This window comes from Watersipora subatra, chromosome 7 (assembly GCF_963576615.1).
Source record: "Watersipora subatra chromosome 7, tzWatSuba1.1, whole genome shotgun sequence".
NCBI lineage: Eukaryota > Metazoa > Bryozoa > Gymnolaemata > Cheilostomatida > Watersiporidae > Watersipora > Watersipora subatra.
The window spans coordinates 10869612-10895876 of record NC_088714.1 but is presented as its reverse complement, the minus strand read 5'-3'; the positions used below and the strand labels follow the sequence as shown (position 1 = coordinate 10895876).

The window sequence follows — 26265 nt, the reverse complement described above, 5'->3', positions numbered from 1 at the left end:
CCCGAGGTGGAGTCATAGGTGGCTAGTTATATTGGTTGGCACAGCTACGTAGGCGCTGTACCTCTTGGTAGCTGGCCCGGGCTAAGCTTCGGTATTGCCGATATTCCTTCTCCTCACGGTCGGCATGGTGGAGATAGCTTTCCCTCTTGTGGGAGTGGCGAGGCTTTTCCTCTCCGCTGGTGAGCCTGTGTGCCTTTGTGCTTGGTTTCTCCACTATTCCCTCCTTATCCGCCATGCTGGCATGGATCTCCAACATTGGCTCTTCTTGTTGAGTATCTCTTCGTCTCATCTTTCTAGGAATAGTGTATCCCGAGAGGAAGGATCGACTTGGTTCCTCCCTGCCTTTGGTATCCTGACGATTTTGGACTCGGACTGTCAGGTTTGGAAGGTCTGTTCCTGGGACTATGGCAATCGTTGGTTTGGTGATTTCCATTTTTCTCTTTGCCGTCCATCCTTTCCCATCTTTGACCGGCAGGCAGGTGCCGAAAGGAGGGCAGTTCTCCCACCCGATGTGTTCGCAGAATTCCTGAAAAGACTCTTCGTCCACTTGGAACACCATGCGCGGGTGGTTCTCGATGTCTTTCTCCGTCTGTTGGTGTTTATAGATAGAGAAAAATGAAGAAGAATTCTTCTGGCATTTGCACCAAAATCGCCAGAAGTGTTGTCTAATGTGGCGTTGCACCACCCGGCTTTCTCTATTCTGGAATCCACATAATCGACACTCTCCCTTTTCTTTGTCCTCTGTGGCCTCTATCTTTTTATAAGATTCGGGCGTATACCAAACGCTCCTGAGAGAGTCTTTTCGTTTGGCCGGGGTCTGGCTCCGTGTCGGCTTTTCCTTGGCTGATGTCGTTCCTAGCTGGATCACTCGCACATTTATCTCATCGTCCTGATTTGGTTTAGTCCCTTTGTATGCCATTGGTATGACCTTTGGATTTGTTGAAGATACGCTGGCACGGCGCTCTGGATCTATACCTGTCTGTGTGGCTGTTGTCTCCGTCTCCTCAAGTATTCCATCGAGCTCCGTTAGTAGTTGCTGCAACTCTTTATCTTCGTAATGGGTACTTCTCGGGTCCATGTGGCTAACGCAGTTGCGAACTGTCTGAAGCAGAGAGCAGTCGTGAAGTGACGTGTATGTGAATTGGCTAGGAGCAGCGTTGTGGTTCACTGAGCGCAATGGCGGCCAGTTTCCGGTAGAGCCTCGTCCTTGACCTTGGTCAACTGTGTCGCCAATAGTCATCGATCCAGATCGTCCCTGGCCGAAAAATCTCTCTCTCTCTCTTTGAGATTTCTCCGGCTTCTGCGATCTTCGCCCCTTCGTTCCAGATCGTTTGTCCTTTCTCACTTGTTCTTGTAGTTTGGATCTCTGTAGTCATCGCCCTCTCCAACTCCTCCATAGAGTCCTTCAACGTTCGATATTGCAGCTCTCCTTCCTCGTTGAGGACAATGCTTCCTTCTTTAAGCAGCTCATCTATATCCTCTAAACGGCTCCTTAACAACTCATACCTCTCTCTGGGTGCCGGGCTACTCCTCACCTCTTCTGAGAGCTGGAAGCTTTCTATCTGTTCCTTTTCTCCTGTTCCCGTGTTCTGGCTATTGGTGGTCAATGTCGTCTCTAACTCTTCCATGGAGTCCCTCAATGCTCGGTGCTGTAATTCTCCTTCTTCGTCAAGGCTAATGCTCCCTCATTTGAGAAGCTTCTTTATGTCCTCCACCCGTGCTCTCAGTATCTCATACCTTTCTCTGGTTTCTTGGTTATTCCTAATCTCTTCCGAGTATCGGCACTGTTCTTCATCTTTCTTCTCGGGTTCGACCTGGTGACACACCGCCTGCCCATACCAGATGGGAGGCCCCAAAGAATCAATCCCACTGCTGCCACTAGTGTAAAGGTTTGGCCCCGGTAGCTGAGCCAGCTTTACTTTTCCTAGCAAGGCAGTGCAGTCTGAACACTGGGCCACTGGTCCCCTCGTCGGCCTGCCTGACACACCTAGTGGTTGGATCAGGCCGCGGATGGGTGTCCTCAGTACAGGCTCACTTGGAAGGCTAGCACGGCCTGCTCTTTGAGACCCTATCTTGGCTAGTTTAGGTCCCTGGCTAACTTACTGGAGGGCCTGAACTCCAATGCTATCGCATTTCTGATCAGGTCCGATCGTAACGCAGCCCACCCCTAGCCTTCCTTAGGTGTCTCCCCAAAGCAGTTCGTGCTCGAAGCCAGAGCAGTTCTGGCAGAAGGATCCTTATTATGCCGACCAGGCAGGCATCAAACGCAGGCAGTTTGTAAAAATAAGTATAGTGTATTTAGCGTATATCAGTACATGTACAACTTCGTCTTGACAGTATCAATTCCGTAAGCAGAATCCCAAAGAGTTGGCTTATGCCTTCTCCTTTTATACTATTTGCTCCGCCCACAATTATATAATATCCATTGTGTTATATCAGGCTTGTGAGGCAGGCCCAGACAATAGGTATAATGGTGTGCTAACACGCCTGCGAAGCAGGCCCAAAAAATGTAGTATTATGTAACAGGTTCACCAGAGTATTATATAACCGGTTAAGAAATATACATAAAGTAACTAGGAATAACGTTGTCTCAAGCACAAACATAGGGTTTAGTATAGTCCCGTCCTCCACAATATTTAAATAGATTTGTATGTGTTTTGTATCATTATTATACTTTAACTAGTCTACAAAACAATTGGTTAAATTTGTTGATGAAATTTTGATTCAAGGGTCCGTCTCAATGTTGATGAATAATTTTCATAAATTGTGTGCACATGCATTTATCATAAAAACTTTTAAACTTCGCACCCGCTCGTTTGGTCGTGGAAATATTGTAGATATTAAATACGGCTGGGCAGTACCGCGATATTGGGCACAGCCAAATCATCAACAATTTTTTTAGAAAAATAACAACAGTAACATACTGCACGCCATCGGTCATTATATACTTCAATCTTGGAAATTAGAGTAATTATTCTCATAATTATAATCTGATAATAATCTTATAAAATCAAATATCTATTCTTATAATTAAATATTGTAATAATTGTGTAAGAATTGTTAGGAAAATGTCATCCGAATTCTTTTTACTTTTCACTGCTTTTGATATCATTTGGAATTCCAAAGTACTCATTATAAGTGTCCAAAATGTCATAGTTATCTTTAAAATCGGCTAAAAAGAAACAATTATATTTATCGGCCGCCATTTTTCAGTACTTCCTGTTTAGCATAGCAATGGTTTTAAGAAGGTTTTTTCCAGGGTTAAATACTTATATTGGCAAAATTGACTAAAGATTCAGAAATATCACTCTTTGATTGGTCCAGATGCACGTGTTACAAAAATCATTACCAATATTATAAATTCAGTTGGTGCAACTTCAAAATTGGATAAATAAACTTCGTGATTTGCGACTTAACCATGGTTGCAGTGATTGCAACACAAATGCTGTGTAAATTAATTTTCGGATATAAATATACTGTAACTAGCGAAATACCCAGACAAAATTAAAGGTCAGCTTATAAGAAGGATTGGTAACGTAGTTGCCTGCCACTTTCCATTAGCATGGCACATTGCCAATGGCTAATTTGAGTAAGCTTAATAATAAAAGCTGTGAGGGCACGCATAAAATTGCATTGCGCCGTCATGGAAGCGGTAGCGTATTTTACTTACATAGCAACGTATATTGCCCAATGAGTTCATCAATCTCGCATAGTTAAATAGGTATGGCTTATGCCTGGGGAATGGAAAGTTTTGAAATTAAATCTTCTGCGGTACGGAATCTTCACTCCAATATTTTAATAGCTATAGCTGAACAAATTGAGTCACACAGACACACAGATTGTCAGATTTATATATATATAGATAAATATAATAATAGTTATGTAAAATAGTTTCCCTAACTTGTAGCTACTGGTAGTTTCATGATTTCTTTTGTCAATCTTCTGGCTGCTACCTGAAGTTGGAAGCTAAAAGCATTTAGTTATAAAATGTAAAAACTTATATTAATATACTGTATATAATACTATTTTATTATTGTATATAATATTAATACTATTGTTATACTATAAATAGAAATATAATATATTAACAATATGATATAGAAAATATTTTATTAATATATATACAATTCAGTAATGCATATAATAGTTAGCTATTGAGCACATTCAAGATAATGACCCTTATTCTAATGTATAGTCAAATATATAAAACTATATATAATTAATAAACTAATAATAAAGTTTTTGGTTGTGCAGGGAGTTATGTTCACACAAAATGGTGACTAGAAGAGCTTTGATTACTACTACATAGCAAGTACGCGTATTTTAACACTCACCATAAATTTCATATTGCTATAATAAATAAGATATCGGCTGCCAAAAATATTTTTTCTTGACAACAAATAATTTAATTTCCCAATAGATTGCTGAGCAACTAATAAAAACCAAAAACGGGGTTAACCCAGACTCTTTGAACGTTTGTTCGTTTAAGATGCCGAAGCAAACCAAATTATCTCAGCTTTCGAAGTTTCTATTTTGATGGAGCTGGTTACCTTTCTGCTCAGGTCATTCTATTTACATGTATATCAAAACATGTAAGAGCACACAACTCTAATAAATTTCAATGACCGTCACACCAAACACCTCTCTTTTTTATTTACAATAGTTCAAATTTCTATAACTCTGCTCAGTAAAAAAGAACGTGTACTGAGCCAAACTGCTACTTATTTTTTTTCAAAGCGCTACAATGAAAACGTGTCATTTGTAAGTAACTTTCGCTGTGATTTATTCCAATTCACACTTTAAAATAACCATTATATTAGCTAAAAACTGAGAAGTGTCACGTATACATGTATATGGCTGTATAAAATTAGTAGCATTTGCATAAACAAGCGTACACACAAGCTGGTAGTCATTAATATACTTTAACTACTGCCACAGGCTGACATTGTTTCAAGGGTTTCGTGACTATTAACTGTTATGTACACTCTGCTTTATTAGTCCTGCAAGTGAATGTAGAACAGCCAGGGTCTATTGATAACACTTAAAGATGGTCTTTTGTATCCAATAAACATATTTTTTTGCTCAAATAGTTTATGTCTTATAAATTAGTCTCCAGCTTCTTAAATCTCCATCTTTGCAATTTTTTTAAAATATTTTTGTATGTGTAGGCTGTAAAACAACACACACCAAGTTTTTAACTGTGAACACCTGTTTTAGCCCTCATTAGGGTAGTAACTACAATTAATTTTTAGGCTTATAGCGAAAGGAATCATTGGATAGCTACCCAGCTGCCTCTCTCTAACACTGTGACTGATTTTTGGAAAACGGTTCTTGACCAAAATGTAAATGTGATTGCACAGCTGGAAGGAGCACAGGTAGAAATTTGTGAAACAGTACTAACTGGGTTTTTGAATTTTTTCTTTAAAACAACAAAATAAAAATGTACACACTAGTGTGCAGATGTGCAAAAAGATCCAAAACCTTAAAGCAGCAAGAAAGTAGAAAGGAGTGCACTGGACAACTTGAGTGAGTTATTAACATATGGAGTTATTGTAAATGCTTGGATACATTTATGTTGACCTTGTACCAAATATCTGGGTTGAGCATTTTCTAACTATGAATACAAAAGAAAACTTGTATCTAATTTTTTATGTATTTATTTACACATTAATCAAAAATTTATAGTTATTGAAAATTAAGACTCCAATGTTATTCTACCTTTAAAATGGACTGGTAAATTAGCCAATTATAGTAGTGCTCTTGTTGTATTAGGTATCATTTAATCTGAGAAATGATGGTGAGAGTGGAGTTGCCCAACCCTACACCATCTCACGCATCGCCACTGAACAGTCCGGCCAACTGATAGAGATCTCTGTGAGAGTTGAACATGAGAATGTAAGTTGGTGCTGCTAGTTGCCTTCTATCAATATTGTTGTATTTGAAAGGTCATGACCCCTGAGATTGAAGTGAGTGAAATGAGTAGCATGTGAGACGAAGAACTAAATAGAAAGATTCAAGGACACACAATTTCCAAAAAGTAACTGCAATTATTTTCTGTGAATGCTTTGCATATTGCAAATCTATGCAGCATAAGTGACTCAATATCAAGTACACACATTCTTTTTAGGGATAAAAGTGTTAGCTTCAAAAACAAGTTAAAATTATCCGATTAATAATTGCCTAATATATATATTTTAGTCTATTTTATCTTGTAATCATTTAACAGGTAACATTTATTCTGCACATGTTATATTTTACTATACCTATAATCGTTACATTATGTTTATTATTTCTTATTACTTATATATATATATATATAAATATAATAGTCAGGTTATGTTTGTGATTTGGTCTGTCTAGCTATAGTTATTAAAATCTTGGAATGAAGAACCCGTATTGCACAGGATTTGATCCCCAAACATCCATTTCACTAGGTGATAACCTAACAATTGAGCTACACAAATGCATTAGATTTACTGAGCGATATGAATGGTTGACTAAGTTAAAATACACAGAGCGACACTGCATTACATTACGTTAAATTGTGGCGCAATGTCACAAAAGATGGCTCTCACTGTTCTTAGTAAGTTTACCAATACAGTTACCAGCTCGTTCAAATTAGCCATTGGCAATGTGCCAGGAGCATGGCACGTGGCAGGCACCTACATTACCTGCCACTGTTTATAAGCTGTTTTAATACCCGTGCAACGCCGGCAATTTTGCTAGTTGGACTATATAGCTAACTGTATAGTAGTGTATTTTTTCTTCAACTATTTCAAATAATTTCTATTTTATTGCAACTAAATCCAGATATCTTGCTTCTCATATCTTCTGTTTATAAAATTAATTGTTATCTCGTCTACTTGCACTTTCAATTATCATAGAGTTACTTTTACTTTCTTCTTTAATTTTTTCTAAGAAAATTAGTAATCACTAATAGTTTTCTGTCTGTTTTTTTCACAGCTCAGTCACAGTGAGAGTATCTTAAAGCTTCAATCAGACAAATATTAGATAGTTATTTAAACCAGGCTTTATTGTGATGTCATTACTTATATTTTATGACTCGTTTTTGTGAGTTGCAGATGGAAACAGCAAGCGTTCAGATTATAGTCGCCACTGAGTGGGAGACGGGTATTCCTTCTATTGAGACTATTCTCCAATTACAAGGTGCTCTTGAGTAAAAACAACAGCAAACAGGAAACAACAGAGTCTGCATCATGTGCAAGTATGTTTTAGTTTTTATTACACTGGCAGTATGCTGAAACCTTCAGGTGGTGAAAGGATGGTCGTTGAGCATTTTACAGACAAACATGTGACCAAATAATTACTTGTTTTGAAAGTCTTTTACCTAGAATGTGTAGTGGCCACGAGTTTATTCTAGTGAAATGCGATTATCAAAAATAATCTCATCTGAAAGTTAACCAGTTTAGTTTGCTGAATTATATGTATTTTCATAGAAGAACCGTCAGATCTTAAAAACTAGACTTGAGTTTATTACCAAGTTTTTACAAAACCTAATAATAAACTCAATTCTAAGTGTATAAATTTTTAATGTCATAAAATATACTTTCACTTTGTCCATTCTACCTCAAACTTTAATTTAACCGTAAAGGCCCATGTTGATACCTCTATATTTCGCAGTCTTTGAAAGTTTTTTTAATTTGCGAAAGTTTGATTGTACTTAATAAGATGTATTAATTATCAATCAATAGAACACCCTTATATTCACTCAATATGATTATACGATTTAACTTGTAACTTTTCACTCATTAGCTAACACTGTAAATCAATTTCGTTATTAAAATTAAGATCAAGACTGTGAGCTTATGCTTGCAGCAATGGAGCGACTCGATGTGGCACCTTTATCACCTCTTATAACGCTATAGAAAAACTCAAAGCTGAACAAGAGGCTGATGTCTATAACCCTGTTGTGATGGCTAAACACAGACGACCTCAGTTCATTGCAAGCTTTGTAAGTATGGAAACTTCCTATATGAACATGTTGTTACCTTAGGATCAGAGACTACCAACTTAACAATATGCGTATCGATTAATGGGAGAGTGGACCAATTTGTGACCAAAACTATAATTGAAGTATTTAATATATAAACTGCTCAAGTGTTGAGTTATTCATTAGGAAAAAACATGTTTGTTTTTAGCTTTTTGAAAAAATTTACAAAGTTAGTTTCAGCACCAACATTTTGTATAGCATTTATCATGCGTCAAGTTTTGAAAAAAAGTCATATTAGGGCTTTCTTGTTTTTTGCTGAGAATATACAGATTTTGAATTGAAGTTCAACCCTCTTTTCTTAACCTTGGAAACAATTGCTTAGATTAACAAGCTTTTGTAAAGCTATCAGGACTGTTCATAAACTGTTCGTTTTATTTTGTGACATATTAATCAGTTTTTGGCGGCTTTTTATTAGCGGTTATTATAAGACTTGACCTCTTTGTTGAATCATTTTACAATACTAGCAGAATCATTTTCTTGTGATTATGATCACCAGGCAATTAGGTGGACAGGAAACTGATTTCAGAGCTTTTGATTTTACTGTCAAATACTTTTTGTTTCTAATAACAAACTGAAAGTGCATTTAATAAAATAGTGTGGGAGTTGTCATGACATATCATCTGATAATTTTGCTTTGTGTATTGTAGACGCAGTATGAGTTCATCTATCAGGTCCTGAGTGCCTATGCAGAAAGCTTATCTGATTACGCCAATTTTAGATAAACAAGCAACTGAATACTCGTCGAGTTCATCATGGCTTGCCTCAAAATGCAAAAGTTGCTTTACTGAATTAGAGAAAGTGTTTGTTTATGGGTTTGTCCGCTCCATGCTGATTAGCAAAACTGCACAGCCCTCAAAGACCGAAGCACAAATAATAACAACATTTGGAAGTTACTTCTCACAGCGAGCATTTTCCATAGCTGATTTAAAAGGGCACCGAACCAAAAATCAGAAAAATGTACGTTGGAGTCTCAGCAATGTCAAGTTATATTTTTTGTTTTGGTTTTAGGTAACTTTTAAACAAGACTTATTTGATATGCGTAGCCTTTTAATACTGCTTATTATTTTAACCCTGCTGCTACAGAGTGCTGCTATTGCTCCAAAGGTCCCAGCGTACCAAATCAATTAGTAGCGCCACTTTAAGCTATCATACTTTACCAGGTTTACATAGACCACGTCTATTAGTCTCAATAACTACAATATTAATGACAGCCTAAGTTATACCACACAATAAATGATAAAATTGACTTGTCTAGCCAAAGATTCACATTTTCATTTCTGTTAGGCTGTCATCAAAATGCCGGTATTTTGATTTCAACCAACTCTGTTTCAATATTCCTTGTTTGCTCCAGTTCTATTTTCAGCAGTTTCACTTTTAATCCTGCTATGGCTTTTGTTTGGTTTTGACATGAAAAGGCTTAATAACAGCACATACTATAACCAAACTAAATAATAAAGGTGAAAGTGATTAAAACTTTAGAGCAAACTTAGGCATGGCGCTAAGACAAGAACGTGTAGATAGTTACTAGTTAATTAAGATTAGGCTCTCATAGTCTTGTATTCGTTCAAACAGTTAAATAAAGAGAGAACCGAAAACAGTAAAGTAAAAGAGAGTTCACAAATAAAAGCAAGAGTATAATAGAGAGTTGCCCCTCCTTTGATTAACATCAAGAAACAACTTCAAACTGTGTGCATGATATTTTGATTTCCATAAAAAAACTACATAAGCAATAATCCTGCATAGTTTTTACATTTAGCAGAGGCAAATAATTGATACACGTAACCAATGGGTAAATTATTATTGTCAATGCACGAGTAGTTTACGAAGCTTTTCCAATCGGGGGCGAGCGAGCGGTTTTGTGAAAATGTCAGCTATGTTTTTCTCAGTCGGGCAAAGAGAAGTTACTATGCCACCATTTGTGCTCGCTTCTCAACAGTAGTGATACTTTATGTCAATGTGCTTGGGTCGCTTCCTGTTTGAACCTGAGTTTGCTATTGTAATAGTTGACTGGTTGTCAACATACACATTAATTGCTGGAGTCGGGCAGTTGTTGACAGTGTCGTATAGCTGACAAAGCCATTGGGCCTGCCTTGCAGCATCATACAGCGCTACATATTCTGCTTCGGCGGTAGATTTGGCAACAATACTCTGTGATCTACTGAACCAGCTAATAGGTGTAAGGCCGTGCATAAATACTTATCCGGAGGTTGAGTGTCGGCTATCACAATGGTCCGCCAAACTAGCATCTGTATACCCAAACAGTTCACCAATGTTATGTTTTTTAATGTAAAGGCAGATGTCTATACTGCCTTTGAGATATCGGAGTAATGTTTTACAGCGGTCATGTGCGTTTCGGTTGGTGATGAGTTGTACCTAGATAACACTCCCCCTGCGTGAGATATATCAAGACAAGTAGCAGATGCAGCATTCAAAAGACTAACTACCATCGATTGGAACTCACATGCATTTGTTAGCTTACCACCATCGTCTTTCATAAACTTCCCATTGGTAGCCATCTGGGTAAAAACAGAGTTAGCGTTTTCCATTCCATATTTGCATAGAATTTGCTCAATATAATGTTTTTGATTTAGTGTGATTTCGGTTTCACTTTGGTGGATGGGAAGTATCAGGCAGTAGTGCAAACTTCCAAGATCTTTCATCTGATACTCTGAGGCTAAGGCTTGTTTAATCTTGCTCATCGTACATTCAGTGTCTGACATAATAATTAGGTCATCAACGTATACATCAATGATAGTTTTCACTTCACATATGTCGCATACATACACACAATGTATGCGACATATGTGCCTTGTAGCGAAAGGGTATGCGCCTTTGGCGCATACCCTTTCGCTACAAGGCGAGATTGGAAACGATCGACTTGACCATCGGCATTGTACTTCACCTGAAATACCCATTTGCATCCAATTAATTTACGCTGTGAAGGCAGCTCCACGAGTGTCCATGTTTCATTGCTCATGAGAGCATCATACTCATGCTCAGCTGCAGCTAACCATTTCTCTCGCTGCTCATAATTTTCTTACTTTGATAAGGTTCAATGGTTCGACAACCTCACTAACATGACAAGCAGTGTTTATACCTAGGCGCTGTGGTGATTTGCGAGGGCGGTCAGATCGGTGAAGTTGAGTTTCGTCAGCACTGGAAATATTTACTGTTACGGTAGCAGGGTTGTCCGCCCTTGGATTTGAGGCTGGGATACACGATACATTTGTGATACCCAACTGTTGTTCATTGAACATAACATCCCTTCTCACAACCACAGAATTAGATTGATGGTCGTACAAGCGATAGCCTTTAGACCTTACACTATAGCCCAAAAATGTCATTGATTCAGCTTTGTCATCAAGCTTTCTTCAAATAGCGTCTGGTATGTGAGCATAGGCCAACCAGCCAAATACTCAAAGGAGATCTATATCAGGTTTATCACCATACCATGTTTGAGAAGGTGTTGTAGGTGCGTTGTGTGTGCGAGTCAGAATTCTGTTTCTTAAATAAACAGCAGTGGCAACTGCGTCAGCCCATCGAGATTTGGGAAAATTTTCTGTGATGTGATCACTGTCGTTTGAAGTTTCTATATCCAGGTAATACAGTTTATCTATGAGTGTTCCTTGGCCACATACTTGTTTTCGTTGGTTTTTAATCCAACATCGACTATGTCCAAATTGAACAATCAAGCCTTTAGAGGCTACAGCGCAAACAGAGAACAGGTTTGTGCTTAGGTCAAGTATGTGCAGAACATCATATAACGTAGCTTTGCAATTTACTCTATGATCTAACTGCGTTGATACTTTAATGTTACCTATCCAAATGGCGTCTACAGAGCTTCCATCAGCTACTTCTACTTTATGAGGTTTGTCAAATTGAGTGAACTCGCTGAACAAACTTTTATAAGGAGTCATATGCTTTGTAGCGCCTGAATATATCAGCCAGGGTTCATTAATTTTATTGGTGGCATCACTATCCGTACCAGCCAAAAAGTCTGACTCACCCGTGTCAGGATAGTTATCTCCTGCATGCTTAGCTTGGTGTGGAATTTATTTGGTTCCGCATCTTCGCTCTCTCTGCTTCTCTCTCTCTCTACGAAAACATTGAACATGGCCAAATTAATGACTCTGCCAGCAGATAATCTAGCGTTTAAATTGTGGTCTGGTAGCCAAGAGACAGTATCAGGTTTGAAAACAGCATTTATTTTACTAGAGGCTGATACAGAACTATGTTCTTTTCTTTTCTGTTCTTTGTTTAGAAATGTTTGTTGAACAAATTCTAGCGATGCGTATCTTTCTGCGTTTTGAAAGCAGTTAATACTGTTGAAAAATTCCGGAAGAGAGCCTAGAAGGGTTACAATTTAGTCCTCTTCAACGTAGGTTATTTGATAACAGCTAGCCAATTTGTGAGATCATTCATATTTTTTTACATGACCTTCAATTGATGTGCTCTCAGACATTACTGAGCAAAAGTAGCATTCCTTCAAGAACATTTTATTAGCTAGAGTGTCTCTTTCAAAATGTTTAGACAGTTTGTTCCACACTTCCTTGATTGTATCACTTTAGTTATAAAGTAGAGCAACTCATCGCCAACCGCAGCACAATCTGAGATAGTGCCTTGATCGAGTTCTTATTACAGGCAGCTTTTACAGCCCCAACCAGCCGTGCTTGTCGGGGCAACTGTAGTTCCATCAATATATTCAAATAGACCCTTAGCAATCCGCAGATGTTTAATCTTAAACTTCCATGTGGTATAGTTGCTGCTAGAAAGTTCGTCAACAGTCCATTTATTGACCACAATGATCACAGATGATTAATCCAATTAGTTACACAGTACATATAACGCTCCTTGGCCCATTACCTGTAGAAAGTTACTAGTTAATAAAGATTAGGCTCTCATAGTCTTGTATTCGTTGAAACGGTTGAATACAGAGAGAACAGGAAACATTAAAGTAAAAGAGGTTTACACAAATAAAAACAAGAGCATTATAGAGAGTTGCCCCTCTTTTGATAAACATGCGAAAACAACTTCAAACTGTGTGCACGATGTTATGATTTCCATAAAAACTACAAAAACAATAGAACGCAGTGCAAAACAGCTACAATAAAAAATGTAATGAATCTCCAGCACCATGAACAGCTAGTACAAGGCACGGAGTGTGTGGCAGAAGCTACAGAAGCTAAACCATCTCAGCCTCATGTTATGCAAATCAGGCACAAAATGAATCAAACAAAAAGTGCCTGCCACCAGCTAAGGTGGCTGAGACCACTGAGCAGGATCATACATGCCAACAATCAAGCATACTTTGCCAACTGGTTACCTGGTTACTGGCTAACTAGAGCATTTCAACTAGATTCATAACCTACAAGTGAGGCACCGTTCATAGGCACTAGATTTTGCTTTAGAATTTGACCAAAAAACAGTACCAAAATATCATAAGTTCAGTCTTAGAGGAATATCTGCCAAATACACTAAATGCGATGCACTTTGTTTAAACAGAGGGACACCTAAAGTTTGCTTTGAAAACGGGAAAATCTCTCAACGAGCTTTGCCTGAAAATAGTTCACCCACTTTGAAGCACCTTCATCTAAGGTAGTAATTGCAATTTTGAGCATTCTTTTCTCAGCCTCAAGGTTATTACCAATATTATTAGCTAATTTCGTTTGAAGCAAAAGCTGTTGATCAGCCTGGTTTTACACGTATGCCAACATTTAAGGTTCAAGGCCAAGTTTACAGTTTAACTAGCTCTTTACTTTTATTATAACATCAAAAGCACTAGTCATCAACAAATCCTGTAATCAGATCTTAGTTCCTGGGAAGACGAGCTGGTCGCAATTGAGATCATTTTGAGCCATATACTAGTAATTAATAAACGGAAGTTACTATAGGTGTACCACTTAAATTCAATCTCATGCAGAGTTTTACCAGAGTTTTTGAAAAAGTTGTTATGACGGTAATAGATTTACTGCTGCAAAAGAGCATTAATTGGTTTATCAAGCAAGATTGCCCTCCTAGCTTAATCAAAAAGAATTAAAACATTAATCTGCTGGCTAATTCATTGACCAATTCATTTCTCAGCCAGTTAACTATCAAGTCAGACAGAACGTTGAAGGTCAAGCAACTTGGAAAATATTGGTAAATATTAGTCAATCAACCAAAATTACACGAAAATGTTAGCATTGAATAGAAAAAATGCTGAGAATATTTAATATGCAAATTTAACTAACACTAACTTGTGCGTGCGTGTGTGCATGCGTGGGTGCGTGCAAGTTTGTGTGTGTGTGAGTGTTTGTGTGTGTGCATGTTAAACTAGCTGCTTGTATTCCCTGGTGGTGTGCTAGATGGTCTCCAGTGCATTCTGCAGTCTGCATCTAGCATCACTTCTAGGGGGTTAATTGTTCTGTATTTTTTTTGTCTAGTTAGGAGCGCTTGCTCTTGCATTGTTTAATCATACATATGTATGATGAAGATTGCCAAGCTCAAATTCTCGTGTGTTTAAATACTTGTATACATATATTATATATATATATATTATATGTATATATAAATACATTTTATATATATGTTATAAATACCACATAATAAATGTATTGCATATATGTTAGATATGTATGTATGTATTATGTACATGTATTACTTTGATTATATATATTTAATACATATTTATATATTATATGCATTATATATAAATCTCAGTGTTTGTCCCTGCAAACTTAGTTATGGCAATCAAGTTTCAAGAACAGCAAAATTGCTTCACCCAGGGATTAAACTTTAAAACGCTAGTTCTGCAAAAGTTGTGCTATTTACTATGCCACACAACTGACTTGCCATACAACTGAATAAATGTACACATATTTATTACACTCACTACTTTTTAAAGATGATTGGTTTAAAAGTGCACACTTCACGCGTCAGTTAGCACGCTTCAATTAGTAAAAGATAGATGTGTGCCAAAAATTCTCTGAAATGCTCTATATATACATGTATACTAAGTGAAACCTTAATTTTGCACAGATAATGAAATAATTACTCAAAAAATTTAAGGGACTTAGCTAGGAAAGTTAGTAGCTTACTACATATTTTAAAAGCTGTGTCCTACACTTGAAGTCAGCTTGTGACATTATACTACGCGCAATAATTCATAAAGCAGTCATGAACTTGAAGCAAGCTATTGCTTTCGCAAGCAATGCATAAGTATGTACCTAGTTATATCATAGTATCGCAAGAAAAACATGTTGCAGTAGATTAGTTCAATGGGTCTGCAGGCCTAGAGGTTCTGAGTTCAAACCCAGTGCGAAACAGAATTTTTTTTATTACAACTTAATAGACATAACTGGACAGACAAGCCACAGATGAAAAACAAACACTGGCTTATTTATATGTCTCAAAATTTGTTTTCATCTGTTCAGATATCTGTCTGTCCAATTATAGCTATTAAAATGGTGGACTGAAAAGCTCGCTTTATGCTGAATTCGAACTCACAAAGATTGCGAACACAAATTTCTAACCACGCATTTAAAATACTTAGTATACATGCTAATCTTTTATGGCTTTGCAATCAACACTGCAAATAAAAATGCATGAAGCAATACCAGAAGAAAAATGTGTGCCAATGCGTGAAAAACATGGTTAAATTCTCGTGGCCAACCAGCCTTGCAATCAATTTAAAGCTCTTCATATGGACAGCAGCTGGTACAGTATAAATTACAGAGACATAACGCAGTACAGAGAAATAAACTCAACACCATCATTAAAAAATTTAGAATAGTAGATGTTGTCTATGTTTATCAAAAATTAATTTTCTCAGCAAAAACCGTTTATTACTTGTGCAACGCTGAGCATTCAGCTAGTATAAATAGGTATAGCGTAAATTTAGTTAAACATATGCACACACATAAATAAAGAAACATTTTTATTTAAAAGTTAAAAGATTATACAGTTCATCCCTGTGTTATGATGTCACTGTTATATGTTTTTTTTGCTTTATGATGTTTTTTGTCTCAGCCGTGCAACATGTTTTTTTGCCATACGAGATCAACATAAATTTCTCTCGGAATTCAAACCTTGCAGACAATGTGCTGAATATGTCAGACTAACAAAGATGCTGATATGCTACTTGCCTAAAACCCTTCTGCAACGCCTACGAGATATGATGCTTGCTCTCTTAGCTCAGCATTATTTGTTAAAAATTACAGTGAAAACAAAACCGGAAACAGATAAATGATAAAACTTTAGTCAGTGGTAAAATTAATGGTTAGTTTAGTAAAATACAGACTGAAGCTTAGCTTCAAGTGTGTATTTAGTAAGTGAAATTCAGTTAAATTAGAATAAACACTTATGTTATTTGCCTGTCTCAAAGGTAAGAACTCTCTATGATATGTACTGCACATAGTACATTGTAATGTTACATTTTACATGACATTACTAAATAAACTACAGTGACTGTAGGCAACTGCAGTTACTAAGGTTACTATACTATTTTGTTACTAACCTTTAATGCAGACACACTGTGAAGTGTGTATATAAAATTATGATGTTTTTATCATGAGTGTCTGCATTAGACAATTACTGAAGGTTTCTATAACCCTATACAACATATTTGCCTTACAATACCAACACTAGAACAAACTAATATTATATAGCAAGGGTTCACTATCTGGCACATTTGTTGAGTAGAAATAAATTATTTGTGTAAAATTGTTTTTATTATCCACGAAAAGCTGGGGATTCAGTTTTTAACCCTATGTATATTAGATTCAATACTTACATATATATTATATATTATATATTATGTATTTATATATTATTGGTTTTGTGTATTGTAATATATCAAATGTGTTTATATATTCCAAAGCCGGTGCTTGTATCATTGGTGATTTTTACAACTGTCTACGTCTAAACGACAATGAAGGTGACCAAAGAGGCATTCTGAAATGTTAGTACTAACATCAGTTTTGCAATTGAGGCTTGGTGAGGGTTACTAAAGACCTGTGACTTGAGTGAAATTTTTTCTTTAAAAAAATAATAGAGTTAAATTTTTTTACTGCGCTTTTACATACATATTTTATAGCTTTTTTTGAAAGCACATTAAAAGTTAGCCTTAGTACTAAAATGTGATTGTGGTCCTTTTCTAATATTTTAATATGAAAATTATTTGTGTACGACGGAATGTGGGGACAGATTAGATGCTGGCAATGCATAGCTTGGCTAAAAATTTAACCCGGGGATTCCTCTTAGAAAAAAGCAAGACACATTCGTAACTATTTTGCAAACATTTTTTTATGTTGCTTGCTAGAGTAATAAACAATAGCAGCGAAAAATAACAGCAACTCTCATATAAAAGCTTTAGTACAAAAGGTCATGCATTACATTGTACGTGCTTCCAGGCTACTTGTTCAGTTTTAAAACTTGTTTAGTTGAAAGCCAGCAGCCACCTAAATTTTATAACCATTTAGCCCTCACCAACCATTTAATCATAGCTCCATCATATACAGACACTAAGGTTTTTATATCGAATGATAATCTGCTGTCAGTTTGTATTCACTGTGATTATTGCTTCATGTAATGCTCATTGTATTTATTTGCATTCTGATGTACATCGCTCACTTGTCCTTCTCACTAAAAAATTTACGGAATTTTACAAAATTGAGTGGAATTAGTAAATTACTATTTATTTTACAAAACTCAGCTTTTACAAAATTGCTAGACAATATAAGAGTAACCTACATTCTTTACCAAAAGTCTGATCCTTTCTCCGTTTCAAATCTCTCAACATATTGCGGCAGCTACAGCACTATTTATTAACAATAATTTTAAATTTTCTTCATTTGACAGGTTTTTTTTATTAATTTTGATGTGATCCGTGTTTTATTTTGAAACATTATCTGAGAATCTAATATATAATAATGACAAACAAACCTGCAAAACATTTGAGCACTCCATATAGATCCAAGTTAATTAGTGTTACCTGGTAGGGTCAGCAGCTTCCATGGCTACACATTTTCCTTATCAATCTGCGCTAGGCTACAGCACTTGTTTTGCCTTCAACTACTTCTGCTTCAGAACCAATCATAAACTGAGAGCAAGTACTGTAAGGTCAAAAACTAGTGACAAGCATTAGTGCAATTACCCTTTGTATACAGCTGAGTGTATGGTGTGATGCAATCTCATAAATGTACATGTAGGCTGTTTAGGCAAAGAAAGCAATTATCACATTGACCAATTTAAACACTGCTCATTACTCTTTTGTGTTGACGTATTGTCTCACTTCTATTTGACCATCTCTTGGGGTAATTAAACATTATTTGTCTCGTTTCCTTGTAGATTATGAAACTGTTTTTTCGTGATGAATTGATGACACCTGAGCTGCTGTTTTTACGGGTATGCGTCGACATCATAGAAATATGTGATTTTATTTTCTATTTTTTCTTTTGTGGCTGTCATTGATGTAATCTCTATTCAAATACAAATCTGTGACTGGCTTACCGTTTGATGGTATGGCTTTGTGGCAAGTTATTATGTTATTGTTACTTGTGCTACGAGAGAATTTGTCAGCTTGTATGGTTCTATATAGAACTGATAACGTAGATAGTCATATTTAAAGCATTTTGCTATTTGATAACATATCTAAATGACAGTTGGTATAAATTTGTTTTTGTAAATTTGTTGGTATAAATTTGTTGGTATAAACTGAAATCTCGAAGTTTATGGTATAATCTGCCATTATTAGCCTCTAAACTTGGTTTTAGTTTCTTGTAGTTTTTCAATCATAAAGGCTTTCACCTTGGGCGGATACTGGTCATTAAGCATAGCCCAACCTTGACTATAAAATGTGATTTTATTTTTTTATAATTTCATTCATTTCATTTATAAATATCCTTAATGCATCTTGCATAGTGGCACCCTTGCTATCTAGTGGCTTTACGAATACTGATAATTTACATTATGATAAAGTCTGATGGTGTCGAGAAGATCAGCTAGCTGAGCTCTATAACCAATAATTTTCTACTGCTTATGTATAAACCTTTAGCAACAACGGTTGGCAAATACCCAAAAAACTTAATGCAGTACTTGCTATGAAAGTAAAATAAGTGAATGAATCACTACTTCATGACTGTGCTTTAAGATGTCACATATATATATATTTATATATATATATATATATATATATATATATATATATATATATATATATATATATATATATATATAGGAATAAATTATAATAGGTTTTATAGCAATTAGATTCTATGACAGTACACAAAAACTGATTAAAATGCACAACGTTATGACTTCTGATTACAGTGTAGTTCTGCTGGTTTTGATGGTTGATATTTTTATGCACACTCGTCACTAAAACCGTTACAAACAAGACGACAATAAAATATTTCAAGGGCAATGATATAATGAAGCCATAATTGGTACCATTTAGTGGAGGTTTTCATACTGATCTATTTTTAACGTTGGTTCATTAAAATCAAATAAACCAATTTTTCAGGTTAGACTAAAATACTGAATATAAAACATTTTGAGCATTTCTAATGAATTAATTTGCAAGTAAAAAGGAAAAGCCAAAAATAAATTGGCCCCAAACAGGCAGATAGCAGTAATAGAAGCAAAAGAAAGTTACACTACAATGCTCACTCAAACGAACATCTATCTCTAAAGCCACCTATCACCCAAAGTTGCTATTTTTCGGACAGACTTGGCCGTGTCGGGCAATTTTTCAGACCCCACACGCTCCTCAAATTATTTAAGGTATGGGGAAGTGAAGTTCCAAGAAGGAGAACTGAGGTAAACTGTAATCTTTGTCTTGTGGCTTACATCATGTTTAATTTTATCAACCATATATTATTGGTTCATCATATCTACCTACCATCGGTACGCATACCTAATAACAAAAAAGTACATGATCTACTTACCTTTGGTAGGTGGATTTAGCTTAGTTGATGTTTTATTATATTTTATGGTAGTTAGCATTTTTGTTAGCTTTTACTAATACATTGGTGTCTTTACTCACTGTCTTTAACTCATTTTATGGATTAATTGAAAATAGATAGTTATTAGTTGGAGTTTCAAAGTACGAATTAGCTTAAACAACTCAGTCTTTCAGTTTGCGAGTTGTTCGTCTGCTAGAAGAGTTTTTTTGATTTGAAACCAAAAGTGTCAAAAAGCAGTGGAGCTCCAAATTGGTTTCAGGTGAAGATATACTTTGCATCTCATTGTTTTTTATTAACTTATTACTTTTTAATAATTTGCATCAGACTGATCTTAAAGTCAGTAGTGTTAACAATCGGGAAGTGCTTAGTAAAATCTAAGCTATCCAAAATTAATTTTTATTATTGATACAATGTTTTTAACAAATTAAAAAAAATTGGAAAAGGTGACAGTGACAGACCAGTGACAGTTAAACATCTCATAACTTAATATATTTATATACATGTATATTTGAAGCAAAATATTAATACCCTTTATATATTTTGATGTAATACTGTACATTGTTTAGAGTTCTTTCTTCCTACAAAGACTGTGCTCCTTTTTGTTTTATCGCCAGGTTCCGAGCCAACTAACATATATCATACCAGATTATATTTTATGAAGTGGTACTCAAATGAAGTGGTGGTCAAATGGCTTGTAATAGTTTAGAGAGGGTCAGAGTAACTATAACGGTAAGTGCATACTGACGGTAATCTGCATACTGACTTTTGGTTGCAATAGACAACTGATATTTTCACAATCAGCAGCTGATACAGATTTTTGATGGCGATTTCACTAATCATTCAAATTGGTATCATTTTCAAATGAAAGTGAATGTCACTGGTTTTTTCTTGTTTATTTTTCCTTATTTCATCTGTCAGCAACTTTAAAACTTTTTCAAATAGATTCACGTTTTTATACAAATTATGAACTTTACAAGTGTTCTAAGGTGTAAATCTGTCTCTGTTTTTGTTAAATTTACTGCCCTGCAGTAGCTACATTTACACAATTTACTACACTTGAATAGTATATACTAACAGGGCTGTTAGTAATTAAATTAACATTTGTTAAAAATATATTAATGAACATCAAAGCATTTTAGGAATAGAAAAGCAGTCAAAATTAAGAAGAGATATGAACTTCATGTTCATGATCTTTCATGAGATAGTTTGAATGTCTTATTAACTTCCAGACCAGCTTTAGATGTTTAATATCTAAAAGAAGTTTTGTTTACACTGTTTACAAAAGTTTTCTGCACATATCTCTTGTTAAGATTGATAGAAGACAATTTCCTTACTTAGCACACCAATTAATCGAGCCTTTCTGAATTGCTTTCTAATTCAATATACCAACGCCAGTGTACCTGAATCGGATACTACTTACTGCAGTTATTATAATTTTGTATTAATTTGAATTCAATATCATTGTATTAGTGACAAAATGTTTTTCCCATCTTCTATGGCTGTTCAAAAATGTGAGATATAAAAAGAGTTGCTCCACCATGTTCCAACTCATGACATAGAGCACAGCTTCTAAATGACTGGTGATTGTCTTGTGTTTATGAGTGTCAAATGATGTAAACATATACTTCAAGTTTCTGTCTGTCTGCAAAGGCTTTTAGGTTGCAGGAGAGTGAGGGGGCAAGGAAGTGAGATGATAAAGATGAAATTAATTATAATCAGTTCACTCTCAATTTGCTGTTGACTAATTCTACTAATAACTTGCTTACTAATAATAGAATATTTTGCCTGATTGGTTCAATTGTGTCGTCTAAATGATGATAGCTATTGGAGTATTGTAGCACTAGCTCACTGGCACTATTCATTTGATAAACTGACTGACTATATATCAATATTATGTTTAGTACTAAAAATATTTAAGTTGGGAGTTGCCTGCCCAATCATTGTTATTGTCGTGACAGCAGACAAGCCCTTACTATAAGTTTACAGTTGACTCTTCATTGACTTGTCCAATAAGCTTTCTGATTGACTCTATTGCGCATGGCTAGCCACTATTGTTACAAAACATTTAAGATTTGCTCTAACCAAACAATCAAAGTACCCACAAAGTAAACAGTCAAACTATGATTTTTGCATTGATATTGCAAGTAACCAGAAGTCTCTAGCAGTTGGACAAACAGACTGAGAATAAACTTGATAATAATAGAGCTAGTAGATTTATCTAGCTCTATGGTACTACTGTTGTATATTTTTAAAGACCTACAATTAGGAATTTTAATTCCTACAACTAGAAAAGTTCACACGTAAAGCATAGGCAACATCAGTATATAACAAGTTTATTTTAGCTCTGGGCAAAGGAACAAACGATACTTACTTTGTTTTTGCAGTTTGAGTATTTAGTTTTCCGATAAGATAATAGCAGGGTTTGTTATGCAAACTTTATACTTAAAACATCCCAGGGATTTTAGCTATGCAAAGCTGAATATGCCATACATCATGATTAAATGTAGCAACAGCTAATATGGTGTATATAAGCTTTCTATTGTGCAAAGATATGTTGCATTCATTATGAGAAAGCTACTAAACATATTCCAACAAATAAACTACTTTTAAAATGCTTACATACAGGTAATTTCTCACATTAAGTAATACCCGCCTAACAATTTAAATTATATTGTTCTGATATTTTTCAAAAATTTGAAGCATCTTTATACTCTCATAGCCATAATATGATGTTTAACTATATTATCATTTAACAATCAACTACCGAAAACACTAAACACCTTCAATGCAGCGAGGCAACACATCCAATCAGACTAGGTTGCATGACTCAATTTAAATAATATATTTGAAAGCAAATCAAAACAGCTATTTCGTACAACAAAATCAAAGGGAAAATGATGCAATGCTGGAAATATGTTGCACAAAAGAAATAGCAAATTTTAGTCAGGAACATTTCCTTTGTGAAATAATTGACAAGATTTTAAAATATTTTGAAGATAATTACTTTACAGTTAGCAGAACTTACTTTAAAGAATGCTGTGTTTATATTTTGTAATGTAAATCATTAATTTTATTGATTTTAATTTGCTAATTAGAAAACGTCTTAAACTGCTGAATTATTTATTTTAGGTGACCTCTCTGATTTTATTAGGTGCATTACAATAATCGAAGACTCTGAAAAAAAAGTTTTTGTCAGCATTAACTTTTATCTATTAATTCTTAGTGTCTAAATAACATGAAATGGTGTTACAAGCACATCTCAAGTTAAAGTGGGTAACCTAACAATGTGAGCTAGTGAACAACTTTCTAGCCCTAAAATTGTTACCCTGCAACTACTATCACTTTTAATATTATATTTTATGTTATTCTGTTTGTGCTATTGTACTCGAAACACTATTTGATGAGTTACTGCTCATGTAATGCATCCCCTTTATATATGAAGTTTCTGTTTAAGACAGTCTTAGCATGCAAACTTTTTTAGATACTACCTAAAACTTCATCCAGTATTTTGCTTTACTACAAAGGCAATGCGTGAGATGATGTTTCACTCAAAGTACTTTACCATACAAGTTTTTGCAGGATACTATCTGAAATATTTTAGGTTGATTCTACTTTGAAGGCAGTTTATGGTATTTTCAATTCAATTTTTTTTCAAAACATTACAACTTTATTTATGAGAGTAGAAGTGTTAGCCAGAAACCAAAAAACTGCATGACAAATTATAATACCAGTAAAATATAATAAAATATATCTGTGGTAAATTAGTTTAAACTGAGTCTACATGTAAGTAAATAATTCTATATAAATATATTACTATTTTTACTTTCAGCAGTATTGCCAAAACTACACGAAAGCAAAAATGACAAATAAAAATAGAGTAAGCGTTTATCAAGCAAATTTAGACAACAACCAGATGGATGCCAAGGGTTGCCCGGGTAATAAACAAACTTTGCCCGGAAAACTTATTTTTATTTAACATATAACAGCAGTTACCATTCTACAGTAACTTTTAAATGTTATATCATAAAAAAGGTTTTGTGCAGTTGAAATAAATTAAGAAACAATATAAAACAACTATAAAAAGGTTTAAAAATAAATGGGAAATAATTAGCAAATAATAGATAGATTAAGTCTGTTTTGCTGCGAGTACATTAAAAGGTAATTAGGTAATGATAAAATTATTATGAACTATAAATTAATAGCTATGGACAGAAAAACTATTAGCTATATCATGCAAGGAAATATCCAATTGAACGGAGAAACGTTGAGAAATATATATACATATACTAGCTGTGCTACCCAGCAGTGCCCGGGCAATAAAAAAGTTTTTGCACAGAAAACTTATTTTTAAAACCCGATTTTTCTCATAGCGGAAGACGCTGAACTGAGATATAATCGCCAAATCTTAATTTCGAGGAAGATTATTATTGATATCATTTTGCGGAAAACAAACTAGCCTTAGTACGGTGAAGATGACAACCATTGTGTTTCATAGAGTTAGTAGAATTTATAGAGTTTCAATTACCACGCTATTTAGGGTGGAAATAACTATAAATTAATGCACTATTATCAGAATTAAGGAAACACAGTGTGGCTGGGAAAAAGTCTTCGGAGCAGCTGAAATAAATAAGAAGAGCAAAGAAATGTAGATGTGTAATAAATAACAAGTTTTTAAATTATGAAACTGATGATTTTGTAATGATACAATTAATACAAATTCAGAATACTCAATAAAATTTGTTATTTCGTTGTAATCAGTACAACAAACAGCATATTTTAATTTTGAGAGAAGGTATTGTTGATATCGTTTTGCTGAAATCAACTTCATGCTAGTACGGCAACAATGAAAAAAGGAAGTATACACTATGTAGCAAGAACAATGAATCATAATAGCCTTCGTACTGTCAGTGTTAGAGGATTGAATTGCCAAACTGCAGTTGCAATGTTTGGGAGTTCAAGTCTGACAAAATGTAAAAGTTTCATCACAAAATTTTAAGAGCATTAGCTGGACATACTGAAAACAGATGACAAACCTTTGGGAACTATATACATAGATGCAGTATGTGCTTCATTCTTGGTGTGTTCATAGATATCATATCTATACTCACCACTTTAAAAAAAGACTTTTGGTCAATTCTCCTCATTTACATTATGCACAATGTAACAAGCTTTTACCTGCTTACTCATTTCATGACCATAACAATATTCACCTCAACTTTTTTGCTTTTTTGCATTTGGTTGTTAAAAAAATTAAATAACAGTTTCAATGGAAAGCTGATAGGCTATTACTAGGTTAAACATACTAACGCTAACTGTATAGTTGTGTATCTTTCCCTCAACCATTTTAAATAGTTTCTATTTTATTGCATTTACATCTAGATATCTCACTCCTTATAGCTTCTTTTGATAGAACCTATTGAGATCTCACCTACTTACACTTTCAATTATCATAGAGTCTACTTCCTTTTTTCATATCTGATTTAAACCTTGATTTAATGATTGAGGCCCAGGTTAAGACTCCCATATTTTTTATTAACACATCAGTAGAAAAGTACCAGATGTGAATAAAACGGATAAGGAAGTGGGAACGATAATCCAGTAACTAGTTTCACTATATTAAGCAACTCATTTTTCTAACAAAAATAAGAATACCATCAACAAATTATTGGATGTCTTTTCAAATCTCAGTCACAGTGAGAGTATCTTAAAGCTTTAATCATACAAGCATTTGATAGTTATTTAAACCAGGCAATATTGTGATGTCAGTACTGAAGTCTTTCGGCTTGTTTATGTGAGTTGATTATTGTTGCTACGGAATGGAAGACGGATATTCCTTCTATTGAAACTATTCTCCAATTGCAAGGTGCTCTTGAGACAACAGCAAACAGGAAACAACAGAGTCTGCATCATGTGAAAGTATGTTTTAATTTATTCCCACTTAGAGTAAACCGAAGCCTTTGTTTAGTAGAAGGTTGGTTTTTTGTTTTACAGACGGACACAGGACTGAATAATTTCTTGTTTAGAAATCTTTTTCTAGAAAGTGTAGCAACCGAAAGTTTATTGCAGTGAAATGTTAGTATTAAAAGTAATTTTAATTAAAACTTGGCCAGTTTAGTCAGCTGAATTATATGTAGTTTCATAGGAGAACCGTCAGATCTTGAAAACTAGACTTGAGTTTATTACCAAATCGTACAAAAAAGTATACATTTTGAAGGTCGAAGAATATACTTTCATTTTGTCTGTTCTACATTGAACTTCAATTTAAAGGCCAAGGCCTATGCTGATACTTCTATGTTTTACAATCTTCGAATA

At 34.9% G+C, this 26265-nt stretch overlaps 2 protein-coding genes across 2 annotated transcripts in view; both read left to right on the top strand.

The window, feature by feature from the left end:
- The first annotated feature begins 3723 nt into the window (after nucleotides 1-3723).
- Nucleotides 3724-8733, top strand: LOC137400416 (receptor-type tyrosine-protein phosphatase epsilon-like). The gene is made up of 6 exons (XM_068086745.1): nucleotides 3724-3771; nucleotides 5253-5375; nucleotides 5773-5895; nucleotides 7083-7177; nucleotides 7837-7972; nucleotides 8659-8733. Exons 1-6 carry the CDS (start codon nucleotides 3724-3726, stop codon nucleotides 8731-8733), a joined length of 600 nt encoding a protein of 199 aa, XP_067942846.1.
- Nucleotides 8734-12123: 3390 nt separating this feature from the next.
- LOC137400415 (uncharacterized) overlaps nucleotides 12124-26265 on the top strand; it is a 33659-nt gene continuing 19517 nt past the window's right edge. Inside the window, exon 1 of the mRNA XM_068086743.1 lies at nucleotides 12124-12199. Within this exon, the coding sequence (XP_067942844.1) occupies nucleotides 12124-12199 (76 nt within the window). The remainder of the gene's footprint in view (nucleotides 12200-26265) is intronic.

Excerpts from the sequence above, each read along its gene's own strand:
- LOC137400416 (XM_068086745.1), top strand. The coding sequence starts at position 3,724 with ATGGCTTATGCCTGGGGAATGGAAAGTTTTGAAATTAAATCTTCTGCG. Across the intron at positions 7,178-7,836 it reads CAATTACAAGGTGCTCTTGA|CAATGGAGCGACTCGATGTG; the intron begins GTAAAAACAACA and ends TTATGCTTGCAG. Across the intron at positions 7,973-8,658 it reads CTCAGTTCATTGCAAGCTTT|ACGCAGTATGAGTTCATCTA; the intron begins GTAAGTATGGAA and ends TGTGTATTGTAG.